This window comes from Tachysurus fulvidraco, chromosome 4, assembly GCF_022655615.1.
Source record: "Tachysurus fulvidraco isolate hzauxx_2018 chromosome 4, HZAU_PFXX_2.0, whole genome shotgun sequence".
Taxonomy (NCBI): Eukaryota; Metazoa; Chordata; class Actinopteri; order Siluriformes; family Bagridae; genus Tachysurus; species Tachysurus fulvidraco.
In genome coordinates this window covers 9,386,341-9,413,856 of record NC_062521.1, presented here as the reverse complement: position 1 = coordinate 9,413,856, position 27,516 = coordinate 9,386,341, and the positions used below count along the sequence as shown (strand labels likewise).

Below are 27,516 nucleotides of genomic sequence, written 5' to 3'. Positions count from 1 at the left end.
CATGAAACTAGCTTCTGATTGCTGACATTGTAATAAAAAAAAAAATCTGCAGGGATGCTAAACAATTTTTAACTCCGCTGACAGTCCTGGAAGGATGTCACCAGTGAGGTTGACAGTGTAACACAAGTTCAGCCTCAAAGTAAAACTTAGTTGTTGTTTTTTTTTTTGTTTGTTTTTTTTGGTTTATGTGACTTTATTACATACTTATTTAATGTGGCAAAAGTATTGCAGGAAAGGACTAAATAAAAGATTGAACGGTCTTTGGCACCTCAACTATCTAACTTTCACAATATGTTCCTCTCAAATTTGTGATTTGCTTCCACCTGCAAATTGCTTTGTGTATCATATTTAATAAATCAATACAATCTAAATGTTTAAATGAACATGTATAGTCACACCATTGTAGCAGTGTTGCATGCAGTAGGCTATAAGGTAAGTAGAGATTGTTCATTTGAAGTTTACTCAAGTGGAAGAATGTAAGTAATAAACTTACACCTACTAGCACTATGCATTATATTGTGAAAAAGTAGATTATCTTAATATCAAAACCTTAAATTTTCTCTGGACTTAATGATAAATACATGTCTGACTGTTGGAACGAACAAAAAAAAACCTAGTAATCGCATTCATGACGATTTATGGTGATTTTATATCTTTGCCTACATTGATCCTGATGCATTAAGAGGAGGGGTCCCTGTACCAAGATGGCGGCTCAATTGACGCATTCGTTCCAATGTACTGCCATATACAAGGCAACATCTAGTGTATATCTATGGATAGGTGAGTAACGTTGGTTTTGCCATGTTTCCCAGAACTAATATATGCCGTCCTTTGCATGATTACGCTTGTGTGTAATTTTTGCTTGTTTGTTTATCTGCAATTGTATTGTTCTTCCCTTCAGCTATGATCGACACATTTCTTTCCTTTAGTTGCCTGGGTTACGTATGTATGTGTGTGCGGAGCTATCAATACAGGGGTGGGACCCATTTGGGTTAAGGGTTGTTTGTTTTGGTGAGTTCAAATGTCAGCTTTCAAACATCGGAGACCTTGCCTTTAATAGTCATTTAAACCTAGTGTGTGTCAACCTGTGTGTTTATAATGTGGCCAAACATTTCAAGGATATGTAAACTTGTGATCAGGGTTGTGTAGGTGATTTCAGTTGTCATTAAGTTTTAAAAAGGAGTCAAACATGATAATTAATGACTTCACGTGACTCTCTCTCTCTCTCTCTCTCTCTCTCTATATATATATATATATATATATATATATTAGTGTGTGTGTGTGTGTGTGTGTGTGTGTATGTATGTATGTATGTATATATATGTCTGTGTGTGTGTGTCACTTATTAGTACTTATGTTTTAATTTATGGTAAAAAATAAATAGTCTTTCTTGTTTTAGGAAAAACAACATTTTACCAAGCAAGCTAATTATTATTAAAAAAATACTGTATTATTTGGCCATTAAGTCCATCACCAGCTCTATTTAGCTCTTAACTATTTCTTTTATTAGCTTATTACAGAACCGTTGTGTTGGTTCCAAAATTAATGATACTTTTAAAATGACTTCAGCAACCCTTAATCATGCCAGCAGGGATCACTGAATAGGTAACCATTCATTAGCACTCATTATACAACACTTATCAGAACCCATCAGCACTTTGCTCTTAGTCGGTCCTCATTAGGGCTAATGACAGCACTGCAGCTGTACAAGCAGCTGGCCATAAAGAATAATGACAGACAGTTCTATCAATCCTCCACCCACCATCCACTAGGTTTTAAAGAATGATTCTGGCTATGATTAGGAGAAAACAATAACTACACCCCATCCAACCTAGATCCACTTTACTCACCACAATACAGTAGGAACATTATTCAAGCAATGGAAGCTATGACAGGCATGCACAACATCTCCTGACTCCATCAGCTGCTGGTCTTATTCTGTCTTCCTCTCCTCTCCTGTCCCTGCTCTTATTTTAAACCTTCTATCTTTCTATCCACCTCTAGAGGAAAACTGATATAAGTCCAAAGTCTTGAGAGATATACAACTGATGTTTCAGCATGTAGTTGTCGGCAGATGACAGCATTGGCATAAAAGTAGTTCTGGCAGTTCAGACTTCAAAGACTGCTCACGTCAAACTTGAAATACTGTTACATTTCACCACCTCTCTCACTCAGGCCCTGTGATTGCTACTGATCGACCGCAGGCACACAAGGGTCAGCCCGTAAGTAGAGCTTACTAGGGAAATACACATGCCTGCCTGGTGATGACACTAGTGATGGCGGCTGCTGGTATGTTTTCATGTTACCACTGATCAACACCTATGACTTACAAATTATTGACACTTAGTCCAAACAAACAGATTCATTTTTTATAAACTCGCATCAAAAAGATCCACCTTTTAAGGAGTTTAAAGGAAGTGGTAAATGGCTGCAAGTTTCTTTAAAAGGTCATTAGGTTTCTTCTTTAAAAACAATAATTACCGTGAACTCCGATGTGGGATTTATTCAAGTTTAGCATTGAATTTGGACGACTTATAGCTGGACCACTCTTGCATACATTAAAGCTTTTCTGCAGCTAGAAATAAGTACAAGTATTTTTGACTATTTTTGCCATCGGCGCCTTTTGTTGTCCCAGTATTTTAGAGACATCTGTCTTCACATGGTGAATCTGCTTTCCTCTGTCCCTTGGATCGAACCTGTCCTATCTGCATGATTGATATGTTGTCTTATGAGCTATGTTCACCATCCTCTTCAGAAACCATAGATCAAGTGTCCAGTTATTAAAGGCCCTTATCATCTGATGGTGACACTAGGTTCTTGGACAGCAAGGAGAAATAAGAAGACTCATATGGACAGGACACCCCTCAGCTGAGGTCACCTCAAAATATAATATTTTTCCAGAATAGCTTGAGGGTATTTTTACTAGGAGACATCAAAGCTTAGACACTCTAACTGGCTGTGAAATACACTTCTGTGACCTTATTCCTCATTAACATGCAATAGTAATTGATATTAAGTTGTAATGGGTTTAGCATTTCATCATTATGTATGATACATGTTTCTTACAGTGTTACAGTGAAGAATGTTTACAGAAGGAAGGCAGACACATCATCACTACCAATGCCATACAATAGGACATTTTTTTAAATGAGTCCTAAGCCTGCTAGACATAGATAACTAATAAAGAAACTCACTGTTAGATGTATTGTTAGATTTACATGCAGTATATAGAAAAATATAAACAGAATTTTAAAATGACTCGTATGCAGACATGAGTTTTGCAATAATAATAATAAGAAGAAGAAGAAGAAGAAGAAGAATACTTTAAAATGCACAAGAAATGTGTTTTCCTCAAAGTGTCTGATCTTCCCAGTGGAGGTCCAGATCTTCTGTACTAGCTCAGCTCACACTTACCTCAATTCCTTTTGGCTTATAAAGCTTATTACATTCATAACAGTGTATGAAATCAGAGACTTAATGCTTCTCACCCATTCCCTTCCGCTATATCACAGTGAATTTGAACCTGAGCCAACACAGAACTGCTCAGTACTGTTAACATCCTTAGTATCACATTGCACTTACTATATTAGCTATCTTCTTATACTGAGAAAAGGTTAATTTGGCCTTTATGGCCTTCACACTTGGAACTCTCACATCTGCATTATAGGTTAATGTCGGTGTGACGATGAGGATCACTCAGCAGACAGGTGGTTTAGAGAGTACAGTTGCACTTGAGAGCAGTGTGAATATGCACACATGGTACAGTAAACTCATCGGCACTGGGAGAGTGTACTGGAAGGAGTAAAGCTTTTGGAACTATTGGAACTGTTTAACTGGGCTCTGCCTCAGGTAAGGTAAGCACTATAGCCTTATAAACCTTATAAAACAAGCATAGACCTCTCAAAAGTAGGCAAGAAAGTAGGCAGCCTTGTGCTATTTATTTGTTTTTAAAGCTTGAATTTATACTGAAATCAGAGGATAGAGAGCTCAGTGAGCGTTTTATTTCCAGAGAGTTGGTGTTCACACAGAGGAAAATCAGCTGTTATACAGGAAGACTGAACTTTACTGAGCTTAGCCTGTTCACTACAGTTCCACATATAAAGGATTGACCAGTTGCTCTGGAGAATGTTTCTATCCTGTTCAAGAACATTTAGTATTAGCTATGTAAACTTTTGAGATTTGATCAGACTGATAAAAGTTTAAAAGTGACCAGTTCCATAGCTATGAAGAACTTTTTAATTTTCACCATTTACATCTTCACTTTCATTTCCTTATATTTACATCTAGATGTGTTAAACAACTTAGAACATGCAAAAGTATTGAAACAGATAGTATTACATTTCCAATAACAACATCAAGCTTGCAAACCACTGATATCATCAAACTGTTACTGTTCATTTCAAACTAACACTGCAGATTCTTTCAATTGTTGTTTATTTTGGGGGATTTGTCCTCCAGTTTCCTTTGCAGGAGGTGAAAACTGCTCAGTTGGGTTAATTGTCCCCTAATGAAGTCCTTTGTTGTGTTTGCAGTGTTTTGGCTGTTTGTCTTGCTACAGTATATGATGAAGTTTCTCAAAATTAGATTAGAAATTATAGGACCCAATGGGATCGATTTCTCTGTAAATTGGTAGACAAAATGTTTTTGTTGACTTAATAATTCAATCTCCTGCAACCATAATGAGTTTACTTCATCAATAAAGATTAGTAAATCTGTTGTAGAAGCAGCCATGACACTATATCCATCAGGCTTGACTGGGAGCATGTGTGAATGTGAGCAGATACTTTCTTTCTCCACACTTTGATTTTTTTTTTCTCTTTGGTAAAGTTTCATTTTGGTTCCAGAACTTTTGTGGATCATCTCTGTATTTTTTTGGCTTTCAGATTCTAACTTCTGAAGAGTAATTTGCATCTGTGGCCTCTATACTTGTTTTTTTTTGAATGAGGGATTATAATACCTTTGCACCTGCACTGTGGAGGTTGGTGGTGATGTTTGTGGGATATATTTGGAACCTTTTTAGTGTATTCCAATTTGATGAATTGGCTTTTTCCAATGATTGTGCAGTGGATCTGATGAATTGTTACTCTTTTCTCAGCTTTAACATGGCTTGCCTTCCCTAATAATCAGCTCTCTGGTCTTCACACACACACATATACACACACATACACACCATCCATTGCATTAGAAACACAATCAGCCAGTCACATATTTGAAAATTATGCATTTTGCTTCTACTAACACATCAAACCTTTTATACATCAATTTGTGTGAAAGTTAGTTGCCACCAAAGCAGGGGTCAGGTAGCTATTACATCTAGCATCATTGTGTTTTCTTTGTAATTGGAAGAAAATGTGTAACATATTTGTATATTTTGCTATATATTGTATACTTATCATCTCAGTACTAAATTAGTACTATTTTAATGTATTTTTTAAATATTACTTTTTATCAAAGTTGCACTAATAATTCAAGAGGCAACTGTTTGGCAATCTATTCAATATAGAAAAATATAGACGTTTCTTTACATTCACTCAAATATATAATGGGTAATGGAGGCAAAACTGCACCAATTGCTCTTTGTTCTCAATCTGATTAAATCAGATTTCTCTCACAAATATGGCTTTCAGCTCTGAAAAATTATCTTATTGGTTTTTACTGTTTACTATCTAATAGTTTTATTAAGAAAATTTTACAATAGGAAAACCTTTTAAAGAGTTTTTTCATGCTGATGTGGAAAAATCAGACTCATGACTGGTAGAATGAACATGACTGTTTGTGTACATGTATACCTTAGATCCACTGTGCATTACTTGTCTGTTAGACATGCAGCAGCCAATTACATTTGATGGTGAGTGAAGACACTCTTAAGCACTCTTCAGTATAACATAAACAACAGCTAAGGAGCAAAAAGTCTACCAGGCAGCAGGGAACGTGTGTGTTATTGTGATTTATTAATATATGACTGTTTACTATGAAGGACGTTTCTCTATGTTTAAATAATGACTTGATTTAAAGCCTATCATTTAAACCTACAAACAAACATTTGACATTAGATACTGACCATAATTAAGCAATCAACCTCATGTGGCAAGTGTAGACAATTACTTGGCTCCAGGCTGGCACAGCTGAGTCTATAGTGCTACCTCATACCACATTATAATAGATAACATACTTTCCTAGCAAAGGATGTTAGCTCAACTGTTGCACGCTTCACACTGAACCATGCTAATGTTTGTGTTCTGAGAAGACCTGCTTGGTATGAGGGATTCCAGCAAGCCATGCTCATCAATCAAAAGCATTGTACTGCTTCCAGAGAGTAAAGTCTTAGGTTACAATGCTGACAATTCCACCTGTCCTGCAGTCTTAAAATGAGATATCTATTCTGAAAAATAGCTAGAATTCAAAACAATCAAACATCTGACACATTTATTATTGAGATGTTAGAATGAAAAGTAATGGATTATTGAGATTTCAGGTGTTAATAATTAAAAAAAAATCAATTGTTGACACCCCCTCAAAGTATATTTAAATTCAATAATATTGCCAGTAAAGAAATTCTAGAATTATCTGGCTTCATATTAATAAAGTCAGGTGAAATTGTATGGGAGAGGAGGCTATTTAGAGTCATTGTTCATAAGGACCTGTAAGAAAAGAGCCAACTATTCCTATTATTGCTCCAAACAATGGTTTAAAATGTACAGTGGGTCTCATGCTCTTCCTGACTTGCAGTTGCTTAGGGGTCAAGGCCACTGCTTGCGTGGAATATTTGTTGCTCCTTGTTCCAACAATTTTCATTCTAGTATAGACAGACAAGCATTTAGTGCCAGGTGGCTAAGGAATCATCTACATGCCACATAACTGGGGGGTCACTCAATACTGCAGCCATCAAGGTCTTTGTCCACTGACATATCACTGCCCACACCCTGCATTGTGTGTAGATTACTAGCAGTTAGGGGGGGAAGGCATTTCACAGCTGCACCATACATCTAAATGTGCAACCTTGCAGCCTTTCAACTGACAGCTATTTCAAAGTCACCACTGGGCTCAGCCAAATATAGAGTGCAATACCATCCCACTCCCCCTGTTCTCCACCTCCAACCAAGTAACAATGAGCCAGAGGATTCAGTTACATCAACCAGGCCACTTCCCATGGGCCAAAGATCTACTTGCACACGCACAAGGAAAGCCATAACGTATTTAGTATGGTGCAATGGGAGCATCTCAGTAACAGCACTAAATGACAGGAATGGAGCATCTGAGCTATGAAATGCTATTTCTTGCTGCAGGCTTGTAGCACACAGGAAGAGTGCTACCTTCTTATTAGACAAACACTGCTAATGTGCAACCAAAAAAAGACTGTTCAAAGGACTTGCCAATATGTCAACAACTACTTTGCTTCATTAAGCTATTTTGTGTGTTCTGCAAGATCTAAATCTTCTTTTTAAACTTGCCTTTCTTCCATTCTCATTTTCATTTGTCTCTGCTGGTGTCAAATACCTGGGTGTTGTGGCACAGCTGGGTGCAAGTTCAGCTGCTCCCTCTTCCTCTTATGTTTCAGTTAACCGAGTTGTGGCGTTCCACTCAACCAGCAGAGCTTACCAAGGGATTGCATCTCAGCACATGAGGCAGATGACAAGTGGATTAAAAGGACTGTCCCCCCCCCCGGATATTTTTTACTTTGTAACAGACCTTTCTTGCGAAACGTAAGGCAAAAAAGGATATTTCCTGCCTGCATGGATTCAACTGGATGGTGCTATTGCTTCAAAAATGATCGGCAGCAAAACAGTGAATATTAAGGAAATGAACAGAAAGCTTTTTTTTTTTCCATTCCTTGCAGGCTATAGTGGATGACCTGAATTTGCTGGACTCAACAAAACCCCTATTTGTTGATGCAAGAGATCCACAAAGCTAAGAAGTCAGGAAGACCCTTAAATTACAAGCATAACACTACTGTATGTATGCAATATTATAATGTCTCTGGCACTACTTGAATTGTATCACATCATACCATAATGCATCTAAGAACTGAGAAAACAGAACAAAGTTTAAAAAAGTGACTTGCCCCAACTATATTTCTCTGAGCAAAAATAGTGTGAAAGTTGTTCGAGCAATTTGGGCTTAATTTAACACTATTGCAAACAAGTTGTCTGACAAGGTGCTTGGCAACAAAAAACATGTTGAGGGTGTGAGTGGCCCCCTGGGTCAGAGCCTAAAGCGGCAGATCAAAGCTGGCATAGGGGTGTAAAGTATGGCAGTCGCGTGTGCCTTCTTGGCTCTCATCTGAATATGTTGAGTGTACAGGGAGAGTGGTAGATAGCCTGTAGCACCTTCTTCTGGCAGTCTGCAACTAAACACAGGCTTAAAGAAGCCCACAGAGCGAGGCTGTCCTACACTTACACACTTTGGGCACATATCAAGTGTGGAGAGGACCTACGCAGTGCAGTGCATAGAAGTACTAAACCCTGATATAAAGACTACCCACAGAGATGACAATGGAAGGGTCAGCTCACAATGAAGGGTAGGCTCAGTATATTAATATTTACTACTTGCTAGCTTTTTTTTTCTACAATTTGTTGACAAAAGTTTCAGAACACTGTTAGAGCATTTGTCATTATAAAACATTAATCTATCTAATTTATGTAAAATTGTTCTATGTGGCACATTTATGTTGATTGCCAAAAACTGACATTTTAAATGAATGCTCTTTGTGCATCCATAAAACCTAGACTCTGAGTCTCCTAACATGTATCTTGTAATGTATTCTAACTTAAGGGCCTTTTATTATTCATCTGTGACTGGTCATCAGGCTCTGACTTTCTTCGTGGATACATTGCAGTGTACTTTGTGGCTTGACAGAGATCAGTGGCAGTTAAACAGACTTCATAGATACCAACACTTTCTAATAAAACTGCAAAGGATCCCATAATATATTCTCCCTGGCAATAAAATGCATACGCAGTCTGTGTCAGAAGACCGCAGGGTGATCAAATTAATCTGAGAACAGGTTATGGCTATGGACGTAACAGTGACAGATGGAGGTGATGAGAGAGATGAATTGATAAATGTTCTTTTTCAAATATGTGTTAATGAAATGAAAGAAAACGAAGACAGACAAACTGACAATTACTTCAACAGTGTGTCACTTTTCTCCGGTATTATTTCAGTGGAAGTGTGTAAACAGCCAGTGCTGGCAATCAAAATTCAAATATTTATAATGAATATAGCTACCAAGAAGTTATCAGCTGAGTGAAGTGTACTTGTGACTTTACAAATAATGGTGACAGACATACAGAAAGGTCTAAAGATGACCTGATTTGTTAACAAGAATATAGTGAATAACATTTGATCTTGGTGGTTATAGGAACTGACACTGTTTTATGATTCAGTGTGTGCCATATGCCCCACACTAAAGCAATACGCTGACATATCAGGGAAAGGAAGCTTCACACAGAAGCAGCATCCTTCCCCTGTTGCTATAGCAACAGAACCCACCATAGACACACAACACGTGTTCCAGCATAGCAAAAATACTATGTGTTATCCATTTCTGTGCTTGAGATGTGAGTGTATACCGGGATGCGGTATAACAGGAATGAAGTGTAGATAAGAACCATCCCAACTGTCATTCCTCCAAAGATCTCTGAAGCTAGTAATATTCATTTTTCATATGAATACTTTTGATATTCAGTAAAAACAACTGATGGTATGTGATGATAATTATTTATTCTATAAAGTCATTTTTAAATACAATTTACTATTAATAGCAAGTGCACATAACATTTCCATTTCAAACTAAGTTTTTTGAAAAACAGAAGAACTAAAATGAATCTTTAGCCAATGAAACAGTTGAGCATGCGTTCTTTGAAACACTGTAAAAATATACCCACTAAAATTCCAGTTAACACTACTGAGTGTTTATTTAGCACAGTGGACTTCAGGGAATGAACTGGCAAAGGAAGCTTTTTGCATGTGAAAGAGCTATGAGATTTCCTGTTTAGATGATGACAGCTGACCTGGTGATAACAGTGAAAACTACACAGCAGCGATGGGAATGCAGATCTGTAACGGGGTGAATCTGAGAAGAATGCTATCAAATACAGTACAGGGAAAGTAAAGCAGTTGTGAATAATATCAAAAGAGCTCCTTATCTCTGTGTGTATAAACCAACATGCACGTTCAAGTAAGAATGGAGCTGACAGACCAGAGCCAGACAGATAAGGATTTATCAGTTAGTGTATTTATGACAACAAGCATGAGGAATTTGAAATATTTCAGATATCAGCACAATAAAATATGAACTATTCTAGACTTCCAATCGAATTCATCCAATATGAATTGCAATCATAGCATTTTTCCTTTAAAACATACACTGAAAATATCAAAGAACAACAGAACGAATATAAACTACTGTAATTATATTACTGTAACTACTTAATTTTCAGTAAACACATGATCCAGCTGTTAAGCTTAAGCCAATTATGTATATGAATATAACTGGATTAATCAAATGAATGCTTTTCTATTCATGGGGGCTTTAATGGCTTTAATTCCCACAGTAGCAAAACACTACTCAGGAGCACATGTAAGCTGTAAGCACTGACAGGTGTTTAATGAAACAATACAATACAATACAATACAGGGTATTTAAAGCATTTTGCAATTAAAATTCATTCTAAAATAATACATTATTTATATACTGTACCACTTACACATTTGTCTTTCTTATATTGCAAAATAGTACTGTACCTTTATATTACACATATATTTAATGTTAAATAAATACATAGACAAAAAAAATTAAATACTAAAAAAAATCAGCAAAATAATTTTTTTTTTCCAGATACTATTTCATGTCTTTTTCTCGTTCTTCATTTACACACACGTCTTTATAATGTGAGGTTGTTTGAGTCTTTCGTCAGCCGGTGGCGTGAACATGACAGTGGAGTGAACATGTACATGCCTGTTCTAAAACACTACACGGCTGGATGTTGCTGAGATAATCCACTGAAAAGTGATCCTCTCTTTCACTGTTGCTGGCAAATAATTGTATGGTTACATTCATTTTTTTAAATATTAGAAGTTTAGCCTGTTACCACAGCAACCCTTAAAGACTGCATAATACAATATTCTTAAACGTTCCTACTAGACCACGAACAGTTAACAGAGTATGCCTACATACCCTATTCACACAGCAATAATTATCTAGTTTAATAAAATGTCTGCAAAATTCCACAAAAACAAAACATTGAGCAGTCAGTAGTGAAAAAGTGGGGTGGGGGTGGAAGGGTGGGGGTGATGTAGAAGCACCCATGCTGTGCTGTCGTAAAAAATAGAGGTGGAGAAGATGAATCTGTCTCTTTAAGAACTGGTCCTTGGGCAGGTTGTGGTGTTGAGTAAGGAGGTGGATCCTTGCCTGTCTTTATTCTGCTTGATTTTCCCAAAAAGCATTCCTATCAACAAACCCTGCCTCACTACCAGCTTGCTCCTCTGCCAATGTGTGTGACTCTACTTGTTTGAGTTGTGTTGGGTTTACTATCAGAGTTTTTGCCGTGTGTTTGCGTGTGGGTGTGTGTGTGTGGGTGGGTGGGTGCATGCATGCATCACTTTCTCATCACCTGAAGACTCCTGCACTTTTTTGAGCCAACCTTCTCAAGTCAGGTGTGTAACCTCTTTGGTGTCATTGAGTATATTTACTGAGCTTTATTTTTCACTGCCTAGAAAATTCTGCACCTTTACTCATGTACATTCCTTTATGTAATTTACAAGTATTGTGTACAGATAACCTAGAAATAGGAATGATGGGAGATATAGACATGTGCTGTGCCCTCACAGCATCTTGCTTCTATATTCACTTTCATATATTTTATATATTTTTAGCAGCATATATACACACGCGCACACACACACTTGTGTGTGTGTATGTGTATATATATATATATATATATATATATATATATATATATAAAATTTAGTATGAACTGCTATTTGAGAGAAGTAAATTGTACTTGTCTTTCTGACAAATCCATGCTTGCAATAAACAATTACTGCTAACCTGTCATTTGTTTATGCGTAACATTGGAAAGGAACTTGAAAAAATATTCCCCATAAGGGCTTTAAAAAAAAGTGAAAAACAGCCAGAATAGATACTCTCACTTCATTTTCAGCATGCTGTAAATTAACACTGACTGATTACACATGGCTAAAAATACCAACCTCTATAATCAATGGCTGAGTGAATGAGCTGTGAGAATGACATGAATAGATAAATATAGCTTGTTTATTTTCACTATGCAGGTGCAAGGATGAAAGACAGGGCAGCAAATTAAACCGATAATTAACTTGGCATCCCCCAGGATCAAGGACAACAAATAGTGATTGTCTAATGTAACCGAGAAAGCCTCCAGTTAGACATTTAAATCTAATCACTGTTTTTATGTTTAAAGCATTTGCTATTATTAATGTCCACTGGTCAACAGACGTATCAATGCAATCCCCGGAATTGTTGGATAACAAATGAGAGAAAACCACGAAGGGCAGGAAACCTCCTCCTCAATCCAGGAGTGTCTTGAAAAAATATATTCTTTTTGATTATATCTAAGCTCCAGGAGCTGAAACGGTCAACTTGCTATTTCTGTGAGTGGTGAGAATTAATATTTTTTAATTCAATTCTATTCTATTTGTAGAGCGTGTTTCACAATGGACATTGCCTTAAAGCAGCTTTACAGAAGTATAGACATATATATAAACTTATAGCATAACATTTATCCCTAATGAGTAAGCCTGAGATGATGGTGACCAGGACAACCTTCCTGAGATGACATGAGGAAGAAACTTGAAGATGTCCTTTCTACAACAAAATAGTAGAATTATTTTATACAAGTAATTAAGATCTGTGAGGTCATTTTGAAGTCATATTACATATACAATGAGAGACTTGCTAATCTTGTGTAATATTGCACCTAATGCCTTTAGAACGAACAAAATAATAATAATCTACAGTTTGGAATATAGAAATACTGTAGATGACCACTGCAATAAAAAGTTGCACTATACTGCAAATCTCTGTTCAAGTGACATTTCCTGTATCTGTAGTTGTGTCAATACGCAAACAAGGAGTGGCATGGTGTTGTCCTAAATGTCCACCATAAAAGTTTAATAAAGTTGCCTGAATTATTAAGAGTGTGCCTGTTAACTGTTCTGTGGTCAGGTTTCCCCACTGTTTGATCTTGAAGTTGTTGTTGAGTTTATGCATTAGGGAAAAGTTCCTAACAAAAGATGCTCTTCTAGTTTTGTTGTCTTACCGGTGCAGAATAATTATTCCAGGACAAAGCACTGTGTTCTTAAACCTGTGCTGACTCATTTACGTTACTGTGCAGCATAGAACATATGAAAATGTATGGTTTTAAATTGCCTAAAGGCAAGTGCCATTCTTAACTGTTGTGATTTAATCCTTCTGGAGTCATGCAGTCCCTGGTATATTTGCTCAAGCAACCCAGAGCAAATGTAACAGGCAGTGACATATTTGCCACACCATTCAGTTTTGTAGCTTTATGCAATCTTCCACTGAAAATGCATGTATTTGTATTGAATGCAAATAACAAATAGGAAAATATCATTTATTGTTATCTCTACTACTAAGACCAAAATAACACGAGCTCATTATTTTATATTGTATTTTCTTAGATTTTCTAACAAAAAAATGATCTTTGTTCTGTTTCAGCTTGCACTGCATCATGATACAGAGAGTTACTCTGACTTTGCTTCTCTGGGGTAGTTGTGGTTGGCTCATCTCAAACTGTGAAGGCCAAGGTAAATATATCTCCCTGACTATGAAAAGACACCAGCAAAATATAACCTAATATTGAGATTATACAACATGGCTGGTACTGAATAAATATACAGTAATGGATTATGTGACAGCTAAAATCCACATCATTATTGCACTGCTGCATTCATTACCAAGTGAAATTCAAATGAGCATATCTTTTGTAACAAATATCTTATATAAGATGCAGGTATGCACCTACTCCAGGAGTGTATTGCTTCAGCATACTAATGCCTATGCCACTGACATAAAATCATGTCATCACATCTTTCATTAAGAGTATAACATAAAACAGTATCTGAGGTCCAGAAGGTGGAGGAGGTTGGGGATGTAGGTAGTGCAGTTTCCCCTGTGGCGGACACAAAATGTTGCTATGGCATTATTTTCTGGTTGTTGAAGATTGATAATATAGCCAGTTGTGCAATGTCTTAGGGAAGTACAAGGTAAAACTATATTATCCACAGCACACTGCCTCTGAAAAGCTTCAGATTTTAGGCTAAATCATTATCCGCAAACTGGATCCAGGGGATAAGATGCTAAATCTGTACCGGCTAAATGTTTTTCTAGGGGCAGAAACAGCCGAGTAGATGCTGGGATTGAATGATCCTTAATTTCACAGGGATCTTGTTACAACTCCCTCATTCCCTTTCAGATGTTAAGAGTTCAGCTTCTTCTTTCCAGCCAGCCTACAGTACCTAAGATTAAGCACACGCGTACACACTTCAAGGCACGTGGAGTGGCAGCAGTTGCACAACCCTTCAAAGGACTGAAATGAAAGAAACCAAACCTGCATGTTCCACTGGCACCAGGGTGCTGGCCACAGCCACAGGGGTGCAGAAGATCTGGGATAGAATTTCATGGCTAGAGTAAATTTAGCTCCCTGTGGTTTGAACTTGAAGCCTACTGACTAGGTCTTGCTGAGTGACATCCCTCCAGAGGCGAGTGGTTGAGACTACATCCCTCAGGAGTAAGAGCAAAACAGATAAGCAGAGAGCGTCACTTCACCTGTTTTTCAGTTATTATAAGCAAGGCACTGTTCTAACAACCTGATCTCTTTGAGAAATTGTTAAGAACTTAATTAATTGTTATGACTTATGGGAGCATGGATGCTTAAATAAAGTTCAAATATGAATCAGTATAGATATTGTAATGGAAACAAATTTCAGGTATACGCCTTCTAGAAAAAATAACAAACAGGAACTCAACCCTAGAAGTAATCTTCATTCCGATCCTGTGTCAATTGGCAGCTTGCTGGTTCAGTTGCCCATAGTACTGTTGGCTGTTTGAAGCAACTTGTGCCAAAGTTTCACTATGGGACTGGGCCAGAATGGCTTCCCTGATTCATGTGGTATGTTTAGTTCTCATCTGGAATGAAAGGCAGGTACTGTAGCCAACAGGAAAAGATCACTGAGAAAGAAAAAAAAAGCATTAGCTTGGCTACAACTGTTGGCTACAAGTGTTTAACAACTCACATCTGAAAACCTTATACATAATCACTCTGACTCCGTTCAGTTAATGACACACCAAAGCTGAACCAAAATCAGATTGCTGCTAGAATTTATAAACACTTAACCATCTGAGATTCAAAAGAGCATATGTGATACCTATAAGCATTCAAAGTATGAAAAACAGCCCCACAATTAACTCATAAAAAGTACTGTTTGACAATGCAGTCTGTTTAATTTTTAAATGCTGCTGTAACTCAATTTAGAACTAATCCATGGATTCCCAGCTGTCTCTTTTTAAGAGATTACATGTTCTATTGTTTCTCTGGATTGCTTCAAACACTCTCAGATAACTGTTAGTACTTTTCAGCTGTTGCAGTGATGGCACAAACAAGCTAGGTGTGCATTGTTTAGAGTTCACTATGCTCCCATGAATACAGGTTTTACACAGAGCAAGTTTAAATGGAAAATGCATTTCATACCAGCCTGAGTGAATTAGTGTCAGTTCACATACCAGTGGTATGGCATCATGTCTCGTACACATTTTTATAGAAATAGGAATAGCAATATACACCAGAAATTGTTTAGAAATGAGCTAATGTTTTCCCGCAAAAAAAAGCAGAGAAGCAATGGTTCCAATCCCTTAATGCTGGTGCAAATGTTTTTGCTGTAAGTTGCTATAAGCTTGGCTTAATGTAAATCCACATAATAACGTTAGGCACTAAGAGTACTCAATAACATCTGCCCTAAAACCGCCAGTTAATATATAACATACATCACAGTTACTTCAATCTTAGTACATTTGTTGACTGGGAAAGTGTCAGGAAGCACTCTGGGGGCTGGGACCTAAGTAATAGTGAATTCCAGTGGTGTTGAAACAAAGCTCTTACAGGCAGCAGCTTGAAAAAAAATTCCTGTTCTACCAAAGCACATGCTCGTCTCGTACTCCTCAGCACAAATACACACCCTCTAGAAGCTGCACACACACACACACACAGTATATACCATATATATATATATATATATATATATATATATTTATATATATATATATATATATATATATATATATATATATATATACTGTATAATTCTAATCAGGATGCAATCAACATACATCTTGAATTCAAAAATATATACATTTTGTACATATACATTTTGTAGCAGCAATGTGAATATTCATTCCCAAAACTATGCTTGCATGTATCCGGACAGTAAAAAACAAGGAGAAGTGAATTGTGAACTTATGAACTTCCAAATAGGGAAACCTGCACAAATGCCACTACACACAGTTGATAACTACAGCTGAGATGTAAAATATGTTGGCCTCTATAACTAAATGACACAAAGCAACATTAAAGCAAAAGGAAACAGAACTAATTAGTTGTTTATGCCCTCTTTGAGACCTTTGAAATATCACTCACTGGCAGCTTGTCAAAACAAATTAACCACCCAGCAAAGCACAGCTGTCTAAGGGTGCAGCCCTATGGTTTGCCAGCTGTTCTGTCCCTACAGAGTCACTATGGAAGTGCTACATAAACTGTTGAAAAGGAACACCACGTCTGCTGCTAGTCACACATGCTGCTAGGTCAGAGTTCAACAGACTAGAATTAGTATCCTCCAGAATTGTTATTGTAAGCATATCAGATTAAATTTTTAGTGGCTAACCTTATAATAGAACCACGAAGATCTGAATGAAAAGTGATTGTGGGCATGGCAGTAACAGGCACATAATCATACAGTCAAATCAAGTTATTTTAGACAGTGAATAGTTAAATACTTGACTTGAATCTATTTTGTTGCTTTCTTTTTCAACAGGCTTGTTTGCATCAATGACTGTCGGAAACTGCTCCTGTAAACTTGGCCATGGAAAGTGTGCTGAAGATGGTGATTGCAGGTATGATTAGTGGCCATGATCTAAACAATTTTTAATGTAGAACAAATACCATAATAGGTTGTCTGGTGGAAAAAAAATCTATACTTCATTATGTCATTTTGGTAAAATTAACCTATGCTATCTTGTACTTATTCAACCTTTAATCTGTTGACTTAGATAATTCCCACAGACTGAGTTTTCCTGGTGAAAGAGTCATTAATTAAAATATTCATATACTGTATGTTTTATACGTCAGCTGCACCTTTTACCTTATGACATAACCACTGTACTTCCTTGTAAATGTTTGGGCTGAATACAGCTTAATCTACTTAAATAGTGTAAGATGCCATTTAATGTTTTTTTTATAAAGCTATGTAAAAAAATAATGACATTTAGAAAATTATTCGGCCAACCCTGCTCTAAAGATTGTCTTGGAGGTAGATGTAGACAATAATTGATCTTGCATTGCGTGAAGATCTGGCACACAGCTTTGAACAAGGAGCATGAATTTAAAAAGCACAAGGACCTTTATGCCCAGAGTGATGAGTTGTTTATCAGTATAGCAGATCCTAGAAAGTCAAACTCAGGAAAACTGGTGATTAGGTTGCAGGGGTCGGACCCATATACACAGGCTGATTTTCTTGTCCATTTGGGACAACAGATTAACTTTGAGGAAAGCCGTCCAGGCCAGTGTAGCCTGGAGTGTAACTCCGTAGTTACACTATACTAAAGTTTAGTATACTTAGTAATATATATAGTAATATATAGGGCTGGGCGATAAAAGGATAACGATATGTATCGCGATAGACACGTGAACGATAGCGATAAAAAAATGTGCTCGATAAAATTTTCGATATTTTTTTATCCTTTTATCGAGGCAAATTCATCTGTCTCGAAGCTTCTTTTAATTCATTTTAAAGCTCACATCACGTTCTTGTGCAATTATTGTGTGTGTGAGCGCGTGACAACGCGCTTACATCAGAGCGGAATGAGACGCAAGGAGTTAGCTGTCTTTTGATTTGAGGGTGCGGGCTGCAAATGGAAGGGCGCGATAACAATGGCAATGAGCAAAAAGAAGAAACAAACGGGAGAAAACAACAGAAAATGTGCAAGATTTCGGATCATTGCAAATCGAAAAGTAAAGAAATCGCTGTGGCGTGTGTCCATTGCAAGATCGAGCTGGCATACCACAACAGCACATCGTCCATGTTTATACATGCTTAAAGCACTCGGTGTGAAACCATGCATGGACTCTAGGTCTAAGTTCCTGTCCATGTTTTTGCCTCTTAATTACCACAAATCATTCCGAGAAGACAGTAAAGGCTTATGTTATGCCTGAGCTGTAGATTTAGAATATTTTAGTTCTGAAGTTAAGTTGCATGACTTAAAGGCAGTATTTTGTATTATTTTTATTTATTTTATTTTATTTTAATGTATGCCTTAGTTTTGATACTTTAAAAAAGTAAATTGAAAGTAATTAATTTTTTTGTTTTTTCATCTGAGAAAAGGTTTCATTTAAAACCCAGAATGTTTGGCACTTAAATGTTCTTCTTAATCAACTTTGTCATTGTTCACAGTTCAAATACAGACAGAGAAACAATGGGTAATATCTAAATGTTTATTTTTGATAGAAAATATTGTGGTATGCATTGAATACTATGCATTTAAAAAATAAAAGTTAATTTTTCTAAAAAAGGAAACCAATTAGTTGTTCATTTTAAGAGACCCCTCTTATTTTCTCTTGTATATGTAATATTGCTCTTTAATTAAGCAAAAATACATTTTATCTGATTACTCAATTAATCGATGACATTTTCGGTAGAATACTCGATTACTAAAATATTCGATAGCTACAGCCCTAATCTCAGTTTTATTTATGTTTACAAAACACTGCACATATTTTAAAACACTTTATTCACCAGAAGGTGAACAGCTAGTGAACTTCCTAGCACTAAACTTGCACTAAATTCTCAGGTTTCTCTAGGTTTATATTTAACACTTTGCACTATTTTATTACACTTTATTAAGCATTTCTTACATTTTCTTTCCTTTTGCACCTTAAATGTTAAGAGATAATAGTTAAGTGTCCATTGTGACTTTAGACTTATGTTTACATTTTAATTATTTGACTTTTCCTGGTTTTTGCCATTTCTGTCTTAATAACTGAGGGGATTATGATCAGAAGAAGGTTACGTTTAAAATAAAAATGTTAAAATGTAATATATATTTCTCCTGGTCCTTATTTTAAATGGGTCATAAAAAATATCAATAATTATCTATATCGACCGATATGAACACTGATATCGTGATACAGTTTTCAGTCATATCTTATATTACTATATTTATGTAATATACTTGCCGAATGCTATACTTCATGTGAAGAATTTGCAGTAGAGGAAATAAGGCATATAAACAAGTTGTAAAACCATCCATGGAGAATATTCCTCTCTAATGCGGCAGAGTTTCCAACTGGACTGAAGTCAAAGCTTGGGCATGTTTCACTCTCTGGCTGGTTGACGGAATTACTATCATTCATAAACTGTGTGACATGCTTTAGTGCTACAGAGCTTTTCTCTGAGTAAATCTGATTGTCACATTGTAAAAACCCGATTCCAAAAAAGTTGGGACACTGTACTTTCATTCATTCATTCATTTTCTACCGCATATCCGAACTACCTCGGGTCATGGGGAGCCTGTGCCTACCTCAGGTGTCATCGGGCATCAAGGCAGGATAGATCCTGGACAGAGTGCCAACCCATCGCAGGGCACACACACACTCTCATTCACTCATGCAATCACACACTACGGGCAATTTCCCAGAGATGCCAATCAACCTACCATGTATGTCTTTGGACCGGGGGAGGAAACCCACCGGGAGAACATGCAAACTCCACACACACAAGGCGGAGGCGGGAATCGAACCCCTAACCCTGGAGGTGTGAGGCAAACATGCTATCCACTAAGCCACCGTGCATTGTACAAATTGTGAATAAAAAAGGAATGCAATAATTTACAAATAAATCTCATAAACTTATATTTTATTCACAGTAGAATATAGATAACATATCAAATGTTGAAAGTGAGACATTTTGAAATGTCATGCCAAATATTGGCTCATTTTGGATTTCATGAGAGCTATACATTCCAAAAACGTTGGGACAGGTTGCAATAAGAGGCCGGAAAAGTTAAATGTACATATACAGTAAGGAACAGCTAGAGGACCAATTTGCAAATTATTAGGTCAATTGGCGACATGATTGGGTATAAAAAGAGCCTCTCGGCGTAGCAGTGTCTCTCAGAAGTCAAGATGGGCAGAGGATCACCAAGTCCCCCAATGCTGCGGCGAAAAATAGTGGAGCAATATCAGAAAGGAGTTTCTCAGAGAAAAATTGCAAAGAGTTTAAAGTTATCATCATCTACAGTGCATAATATCATCCAAAGATTCAGAGAATCTGGAACAATCTCTGTGCGTAAATCCATCCAAGGCCGGAAATCCATACTTTTACCAACCGTATTTTCCATCCGTATTTTCCAACATGACAATGCCAGACCAAATACTGCATCAATTTCAACATCATACTTGCGTAGAAGAAGTATCCGGGTACTGAAATGGCCAGCCTGCAGTCCACATCTTTCACCCATAGAAAACATTTGGCGCATCATAACGTGCAACAAAGAAGACCTAAGACAGTTGAGCAACTAGAAGCTTGTATTAGACAAGAATGGGACAACATTCCTATTCCTAAACCTGAGCAACTTGTCTCCTCAGTCCCCAGACGTTTGCAGACTGTGATAAAAAGAAGAGGGGATGCCACACAGTGGTAAACATGGCCTTGTCCCAACTTTTTTGAGATGTGTTGATGCTATGAAACTTAACTCAACTTTCTCAGTTTAAACATTTGATATGTCATCTATGTTGTATTCTGAATGAAATATTGAAATTTGAAACTTCCACATCATTGCATTCTGTTTTTATTCACAATTTGTACAGTGTCCCAACTTTTTTGGAATCGGGTTTGTAAATGAGGAGGTCACGTAGGAGACTGTAGTCCAATTATATTCTGGACAGCATTCTGATACCACTGTCCAACAGAAGAGACAAGGACACTAGCATACATCTTGAAAACATTCATGGCATTAGGTTAAGCCCAAAAGGCAAGACCAGCCTGATGGTAATGCCAACCATTGGCATAATGTAAAGCTGCAAAGCATATTTTGAACTTATTATTATTATTATTATTATTATTATTATTATTATTGAATGAGGAAAGCTTATTTATAATATGATGTTCCTGGGCTGCTATGAGTTGGACCTGAACATGCTTGTAATATTAGCTTACAGTCAGTGTTGTATCCAAGTGCTTAACAGCACCCCTGGAGGTTAGAAAGTAACTAAACATTTCAGCTCTGCCTTCAGTCCCCAACCTGTTGGCACTCAGGGCTTTATAAAATTCATTCCCCAACAGGTTTCTCACTCTGTTCCAGGAAGTTAATTCCCTCTTGGATAGACAAATGGAATATTGTTTCCACCATATTATCACACAGATGTTTTCATGGATTGACTTTAAATGTTTGGCATTCCAATTCAGTGACCCTCCCTTATCGCCCTTACAACTACCGCATCACTACCTTATCTTACCGACATGTGTAAAGCACATTATTGTGTTTGGTAATTGAATTCAGCAAAATACCAGACCCTCCAGGTACTCCGGTTTCCTCCCCCGGTCCAAAAACATGCATGGTAGGTTGATTGGCATCTCTGGAAAATTGTCCGTAGTGTGTGATTGCGTGAGTGAATGAGAGTGTGTGTGCCCTGCGATGGGTTGGCACTCCGTCCAGGGTGTATCCTGCCTTGATGCCTGATGACACCTGAGATAGGCACAGGCTCCCCGTGACCCGAAAATTTCGGATAAGCGGTAGAAAATGAATGAATGAATGAAAATACCAGACCCTGTAGTGACCTAGAGCAGATGTTCTGTTTTTAAAATGTTTTGCATTTTTCTGGCCATAAAAAACAAATAAAAGCAAAAAGGTTTTAAAATCTATGTCTACATAGTTCTGTTATTAAGGGTTGTATGTCAGATTTATTAAACAGGTGGCAAGGTTGAAAAAAAATGTAGTGTTTATATACTCGTGTTATTTATTGAAATCTTGTTGAATTAATCTTGCTGAATAATTATACATTTAAAATGAAACTTTTGTAATTTTATATTCTGAATTTTTTTTTTTTTTTTTGCAGATTATAATCAGAATTTATATTCTGAATTTTTATATAACTGTAAAATGCTATACATTTAAAATTGAACTGGTTTGTTAGCAACCTGTTTAGCGGTGCTTCATATAGACTCAATAAACAGGTGATGGCACAGATGAGGGAGTCTGCCTTGAGCATAATGTTGTATATTAAATAATAATAATAATAATAATAATAATAATAATAATAATAATAATAATAATAATAAAAATAATGCTGAGTTTATTGTGTGAAATTGTTGTGCAGATGTGACCCAGGTTGGGGAGGACCCTTCTGTGAGGACTGTGTGCGGATGCCCGGCTGTATCCACGGCTCCTGTCATCAGCCATGGCAGTGCACCTGTTTGGATGGCTGGACAGGACGCTTCTGTGACAAAGGTGACACTTTGTGGTGGATTGCAACCCTGTGAAACCGACGTGTTTATAAATTTTGACTGCAATTTGTTTCCTGCATATCCAGATATTTATGTGTGTGAAAATGAGAAGCCATGTCAAAATGGGGCCACCTGTTTTCTAAATGATGCCGGAGAGTACAACTGTTTGTGTCCTGAAGGCTTCCATGGAAAAAACTGTGAGTTAAAGACCGGGCCGTGCCATAAAATCAAGTGAGTGTTTTTGCTTTTTTTTTTATCCCCATTAATAAATTTCTCAAGTTAGTCTACAGCTAAATGCTGCTCAGTTAAACAGCTGATGTTCATTTGATGCTGATTATGAATTTATTTTTTTCTGAGACATTGTATGATACATATAAAAAATAAAAATGATTTTAGCGCTTAATTATTGTATTATTTAACTGATTACAATTAATTATTACATTTTTGGTGAATTTTAGCACATAGTTTAAGTCTGTAATTAAAAGCATTTTCTCGTAATCAACCTAGAATTAGCTACAGTACACACACTGACATGAGCTGTGCAACAGCCTGGTCAATTTGATGCCCTAGAGAGCAATCATGTAATTCAATGGGCTCATTACTGGCCCTGTAAGAGCTCGCTAATACTACCGAACTGCAGTCATGCTCCTACTGTTCTACCAAGTGCAGTTAAACTCACACATCAAGTGGTTTCCAGGGAAACCACAGCAGCGCTGAAAGAACGAGGCGTTTTGTACTGCAGATATTTCACACTGTAAGAATAAGTAATAAATTGAATTATCATGCTCCATCATTTTATATATATATATATATATATATATATATATATATATATATATATATATATATATATATATATATATACACACATTATCATGAGCCATGATAAGTCAGAGTAGTTCTGTACATTATTTTTTTCAAATAATTAAAAATTTTTTTAGACCCAGAATGTGAATACAATTTAAGATTTGTTCTGTTGCGATGTACCTTAGGTCCCCCTGTAAGAATGGTGGCTTATGTGAGGATCTAGGTGGCTTTGCACCTGAGCTAACTTGTCGATGCCTAGTCGGCTTCACAGGCCCTCGCTGTGAGACCAACATGGACGACTGCCTGATGCGCCCCTGTGCGAATGGTGCTACTTGTGTGGATGGTGTGAACCGCTTTTCATGCCTCTGCCCCGCTGGGTTCACAGGCCGTTTCTGCACAGTCAACCTGGATGACTGTGCCAGTGGACCATGCCTCAATGGAGGCCGCTGTATAGACCGCATCAACAACTTTCACTGCCTGTGTCCTGCTGGATACACAGGTCGAACTTGTGAGATTCCACTGCCGGTCAAGGAGCTCCAAACACAAGCACCACACAAGGACTCCTTTGGCTGGGGAGGAGGAGGGTTCTCAGAAATCTCCAAAAATCCCCACATTACTGCAAATAAACCACACACTTACACCTCAGGAAACTACTCTCATGGGGTTACAACCAATGGAGATAAAGGTCATCTGTTAAAAATTTCTGTAAAGGAGGTAGTGACTCAGAGTGCACAAACAGGACTCTCAGAGGAACATTTTTTAATCCTGCTGGTATTAGGAGGGCTGACTCTGGCTGTGGTGGCTCTTACAGCTGGCCTGGTGCTACGAGGACACTGGCAGAATATATGTGTCTGCAATCACTGTAGAGCACCGACCTCCAAACAACATTCATTCCAGCGATGTCGCATGCAGCAGCGCCACTTAGCTGCCACTCAGCAGGACTGTAAGATCAGCTTCCTACACTCATCTGCTGCACCTGAGCTGGAGAAGAAGAGACTAAACACAGAGGTCATATGAAGATATGGGGGAAAAGACTTGACTTCTCATAATAAAGATGGGTCATGTTTAATGAAAAACAGTCTGTTTGTGACCGTAATGGCCCGGTCACATCAGCTGTCATTCATGAAGAAAAGTTGGCTATTCAAGTGCAGGTAAAGTGAAAGAACAAGAAACAGCCTTGAGGGAGCATCTATAGGATAGGACTATAGGAATGTTTCATTACCACACAGTCTTCAGAAGTACCGCAATGAAGAAAATTACTGTACTATTCCTATTTTATACAAAAAAAAATTTTGCTCTTAAACCTAAGGGTGTTTTGTTCCATTTCAGTGCCCCAAGTGGTCACCAACTGATGACTCAGCATCAGGCTTTTTTCTGCATATGTGAACACAATAAATGAACTCAGATTCCTCTGAAGTGACACACAAGAGAAGTATACACAGTTACTGTAGTTTATGGTTAATTTTGTGGTCCACTCGATTTGTTCTTCACATTTTGACATTGCATTTGACTTTTTCAGTCTAATCTGCTTTAAAAAAAAAAAAATCACATTTGCTACAAGGGAATAGTAAAGACATATACACGAGTGATTAGTGTAGACTTCTCAGAGCCTTTAAAGGTAGAAGGTGCCAATGTGGAAACAGCTGTCTTGTAAATAATAATTGAATATTTGTGTTGTTTTATATTTGTGTATAATGGGATTTTTGTACAAATGTTGGAAAATTTATAATGGGTCCAAGCACACTGTGCTGGAGCCTTTGTGTTTTCTTTTTTTGATGATGATGATGGTGATGGGGAGATGACAGAAAGGTGCATTTCCCCTATAATATAGGCAAATATGGGGACCTTGATCGGTCTCTTAGTGTCCCTATAGCACACAATTGTTGTTGTTTTTTTTTTGCTTGCTCTTTATCCCCCATATAATCTGACTGCAAGACAGTTCCAGACTATTGAATTTTAAATTCATTCACATAATATGCTAAACTTAACATTGCACGTCTAGACCTCTAGCATTTCCAAACATGACCACCACACGCCAATTAATCCATCCAGGGTGGAGCTTGGTAAGTGTGGGTAACTCATGAAGACTTGGATAGATTCTCATTTAACTTGAAAGTCTACATAAAATAATTTTAGGGGTCAACCAAATAATTGCTTCTCAGTGATTGCTTATCGATTAGCAGGCTGCATCTTTGTGCTTGTCTCTAAGGTAGTCAAGGATTATGTTTTGTGAAATTAAAAAAAACATGAATGCTGTCAGTCAAATTTAAACTTCAGCTGGCTTTTAACAGGCTTACCGTTGGCCATGCTGTCAGTAATGTCGTTATAAGATTTGAAGTCTGTATCTCAAGAGAGACCAAATGACAAAAAAGCTGCATTTCCATTTTAACTTTTATTTGTAACCTTCATTGTTTAATATCATTCTTGTTATTTTTTAAAAACCAATCAACATCTGGGTTATTTTGTTCAGGTGACACAAAATTAATCTGAACAATAACTGGATTTTCACAATATCAAATTTTGCAGCAAAGACGCCATAAAAAATAAAGGCCATTTCCATGCAGATCTTATTGTTCAGACATAAACAGTGGTAATATTTAGCAGCCCAGCATGAGGATGCCCAGATTTTGTCATTTGACCACAATGTGGTCCTAAAGCATACAAATAACTAAACAGAACTTCATGAACTGTTTTGTTTTCCTTGAATGTCTGGAACATGGATTCATGCCATTCGGAATAGGTACAAAGTCAATCTCAGACTCTGCATGCAAATTTTCATAAAACTTCACTTGATCCAGATTTGTTCCACTTCTTATCTGATCCATTTGACAACCACAAAGACAACAAACAGGAAATCAGGATATAGTTTTAATCTCTATTTTTCTTAAGAGGAATACATTTGACAGTTAAGAAGTGCTCCAAGTAAAGAAGTGAGATCATATCTCATGAATTTCCTGTACTAAATTTTATACCTATCTTTGGCACTATTCCAAGTGTCCACAACATTGTGAGTTATTTGGCCTTACAGGTAGAGTGTGTCTATATCTCCACAACACTTGTGTGTGTTGACACTGAACCTGAGACTCAACACTACATATTTGACATGATCCATGATGTGCAGATAGATCAATAGGGCAATAAATGCAGTGTCGGACTTGCTTGGGAAATAATACTTGCAATCTACTAGCCATTATTTGCAGTTATATTTTTATCTTAATAAGCGTGATCTCCATCATTGGAACTCTTTAGATAAAACACTTTGATGTACAGCAATATAGGATCAACAGTATTTTTTAAATATAAATCTAATTTATTTCTGTAAATTATTGGTGTAATGTGTACTTGAGTATTTCAATGTGTATTTTTGATACTGAGTAGATACCGAGTTGTATTAAGATTGTAGAGAATAACAAAATTCTCTTGTAAAATATTTAAAGGACACCTTAATGTCATGCCACATCATACATCATTCGTTTCTGACTGAACTGATCACATAATTAATGGCATTTGCAGGTAAAGAAGAAGACATGTTTTTGTAATCCTCAGTATTTAGACAGAAGGAAATGTGATTCATTTATTTAAGCTCATTGGTTCCTATTTCAGGACACAAAAGCAATATCCGGGTTTTTTATTGCCATGGTCGTCTTTTTTTTTTTTTAATAAACAAACTGATGGATTAAATGTTGAAGGTGCTTAAATAGTGTGGATTTTTTTTATTTATTATTATTTATTTATTTAAAATTTTACACTCATTTTGCACATGAATCCTGTACACATGGCACATACATACTGTAAGCATTACATACACCGGATTCTTCGGTTACACAAGTTAAGTGTTACTAAAATAGTTTACTACATAGCATGTAATAAGATTGTTCTGTATCATATTTAAATAATAACTTACATTAATATGGAGATTTAGATATTTAGTTATGA

At 36.9% G+C, this 27,516-nt stretch overlaps 1 protein-coding gene across 3 annotated transcripts; it reads left to right on the top strand.

The window, feature by feature from the left end:
- Positions 1-259: 259 nt before the first annotated feature.
- dlk2 (delta-like 2 homolog (Drosophila)) lies at positions 260-27,286 on the top strand. 3 transcript variants are annotated; one of them, XM_027150074.2, is made up of 6 exons: positions 260-780; positions 13,721-13,809; positions 17,089-17,167; positions 22,647-22,777; positions 22,860-23,004; positions 23,766-27,286. In XM_027150074.2, exons 1-6 carry the CDS (start codon positions 773-775, stop codon positions 24,595-24,597), a joined length of 1,284 nt encoding a protein of 427 aa, XP_027005875.2. In that variant the 5' UTR covers positions 260-772; the 3' UTR covers positions 24,598-27,286. The 3 variants fall into 3 exon arrangements, with proteins under 3 accessions (XP_027005875.2, XP_027005876.2, XP_027005877.2); XM_027150075.2 differs by lacking the exon at positions 260-780 and adding an exon at positions 11,400-11,658; XM_027150076.2 differs by lacking the exons at positions 260-780; positions 13,721-13,809 and adding an exon at positions 14,356-14,792.
- The last annotated feature ends 230 nt before the right edge of the window (positions 27,287-27,516 follow it).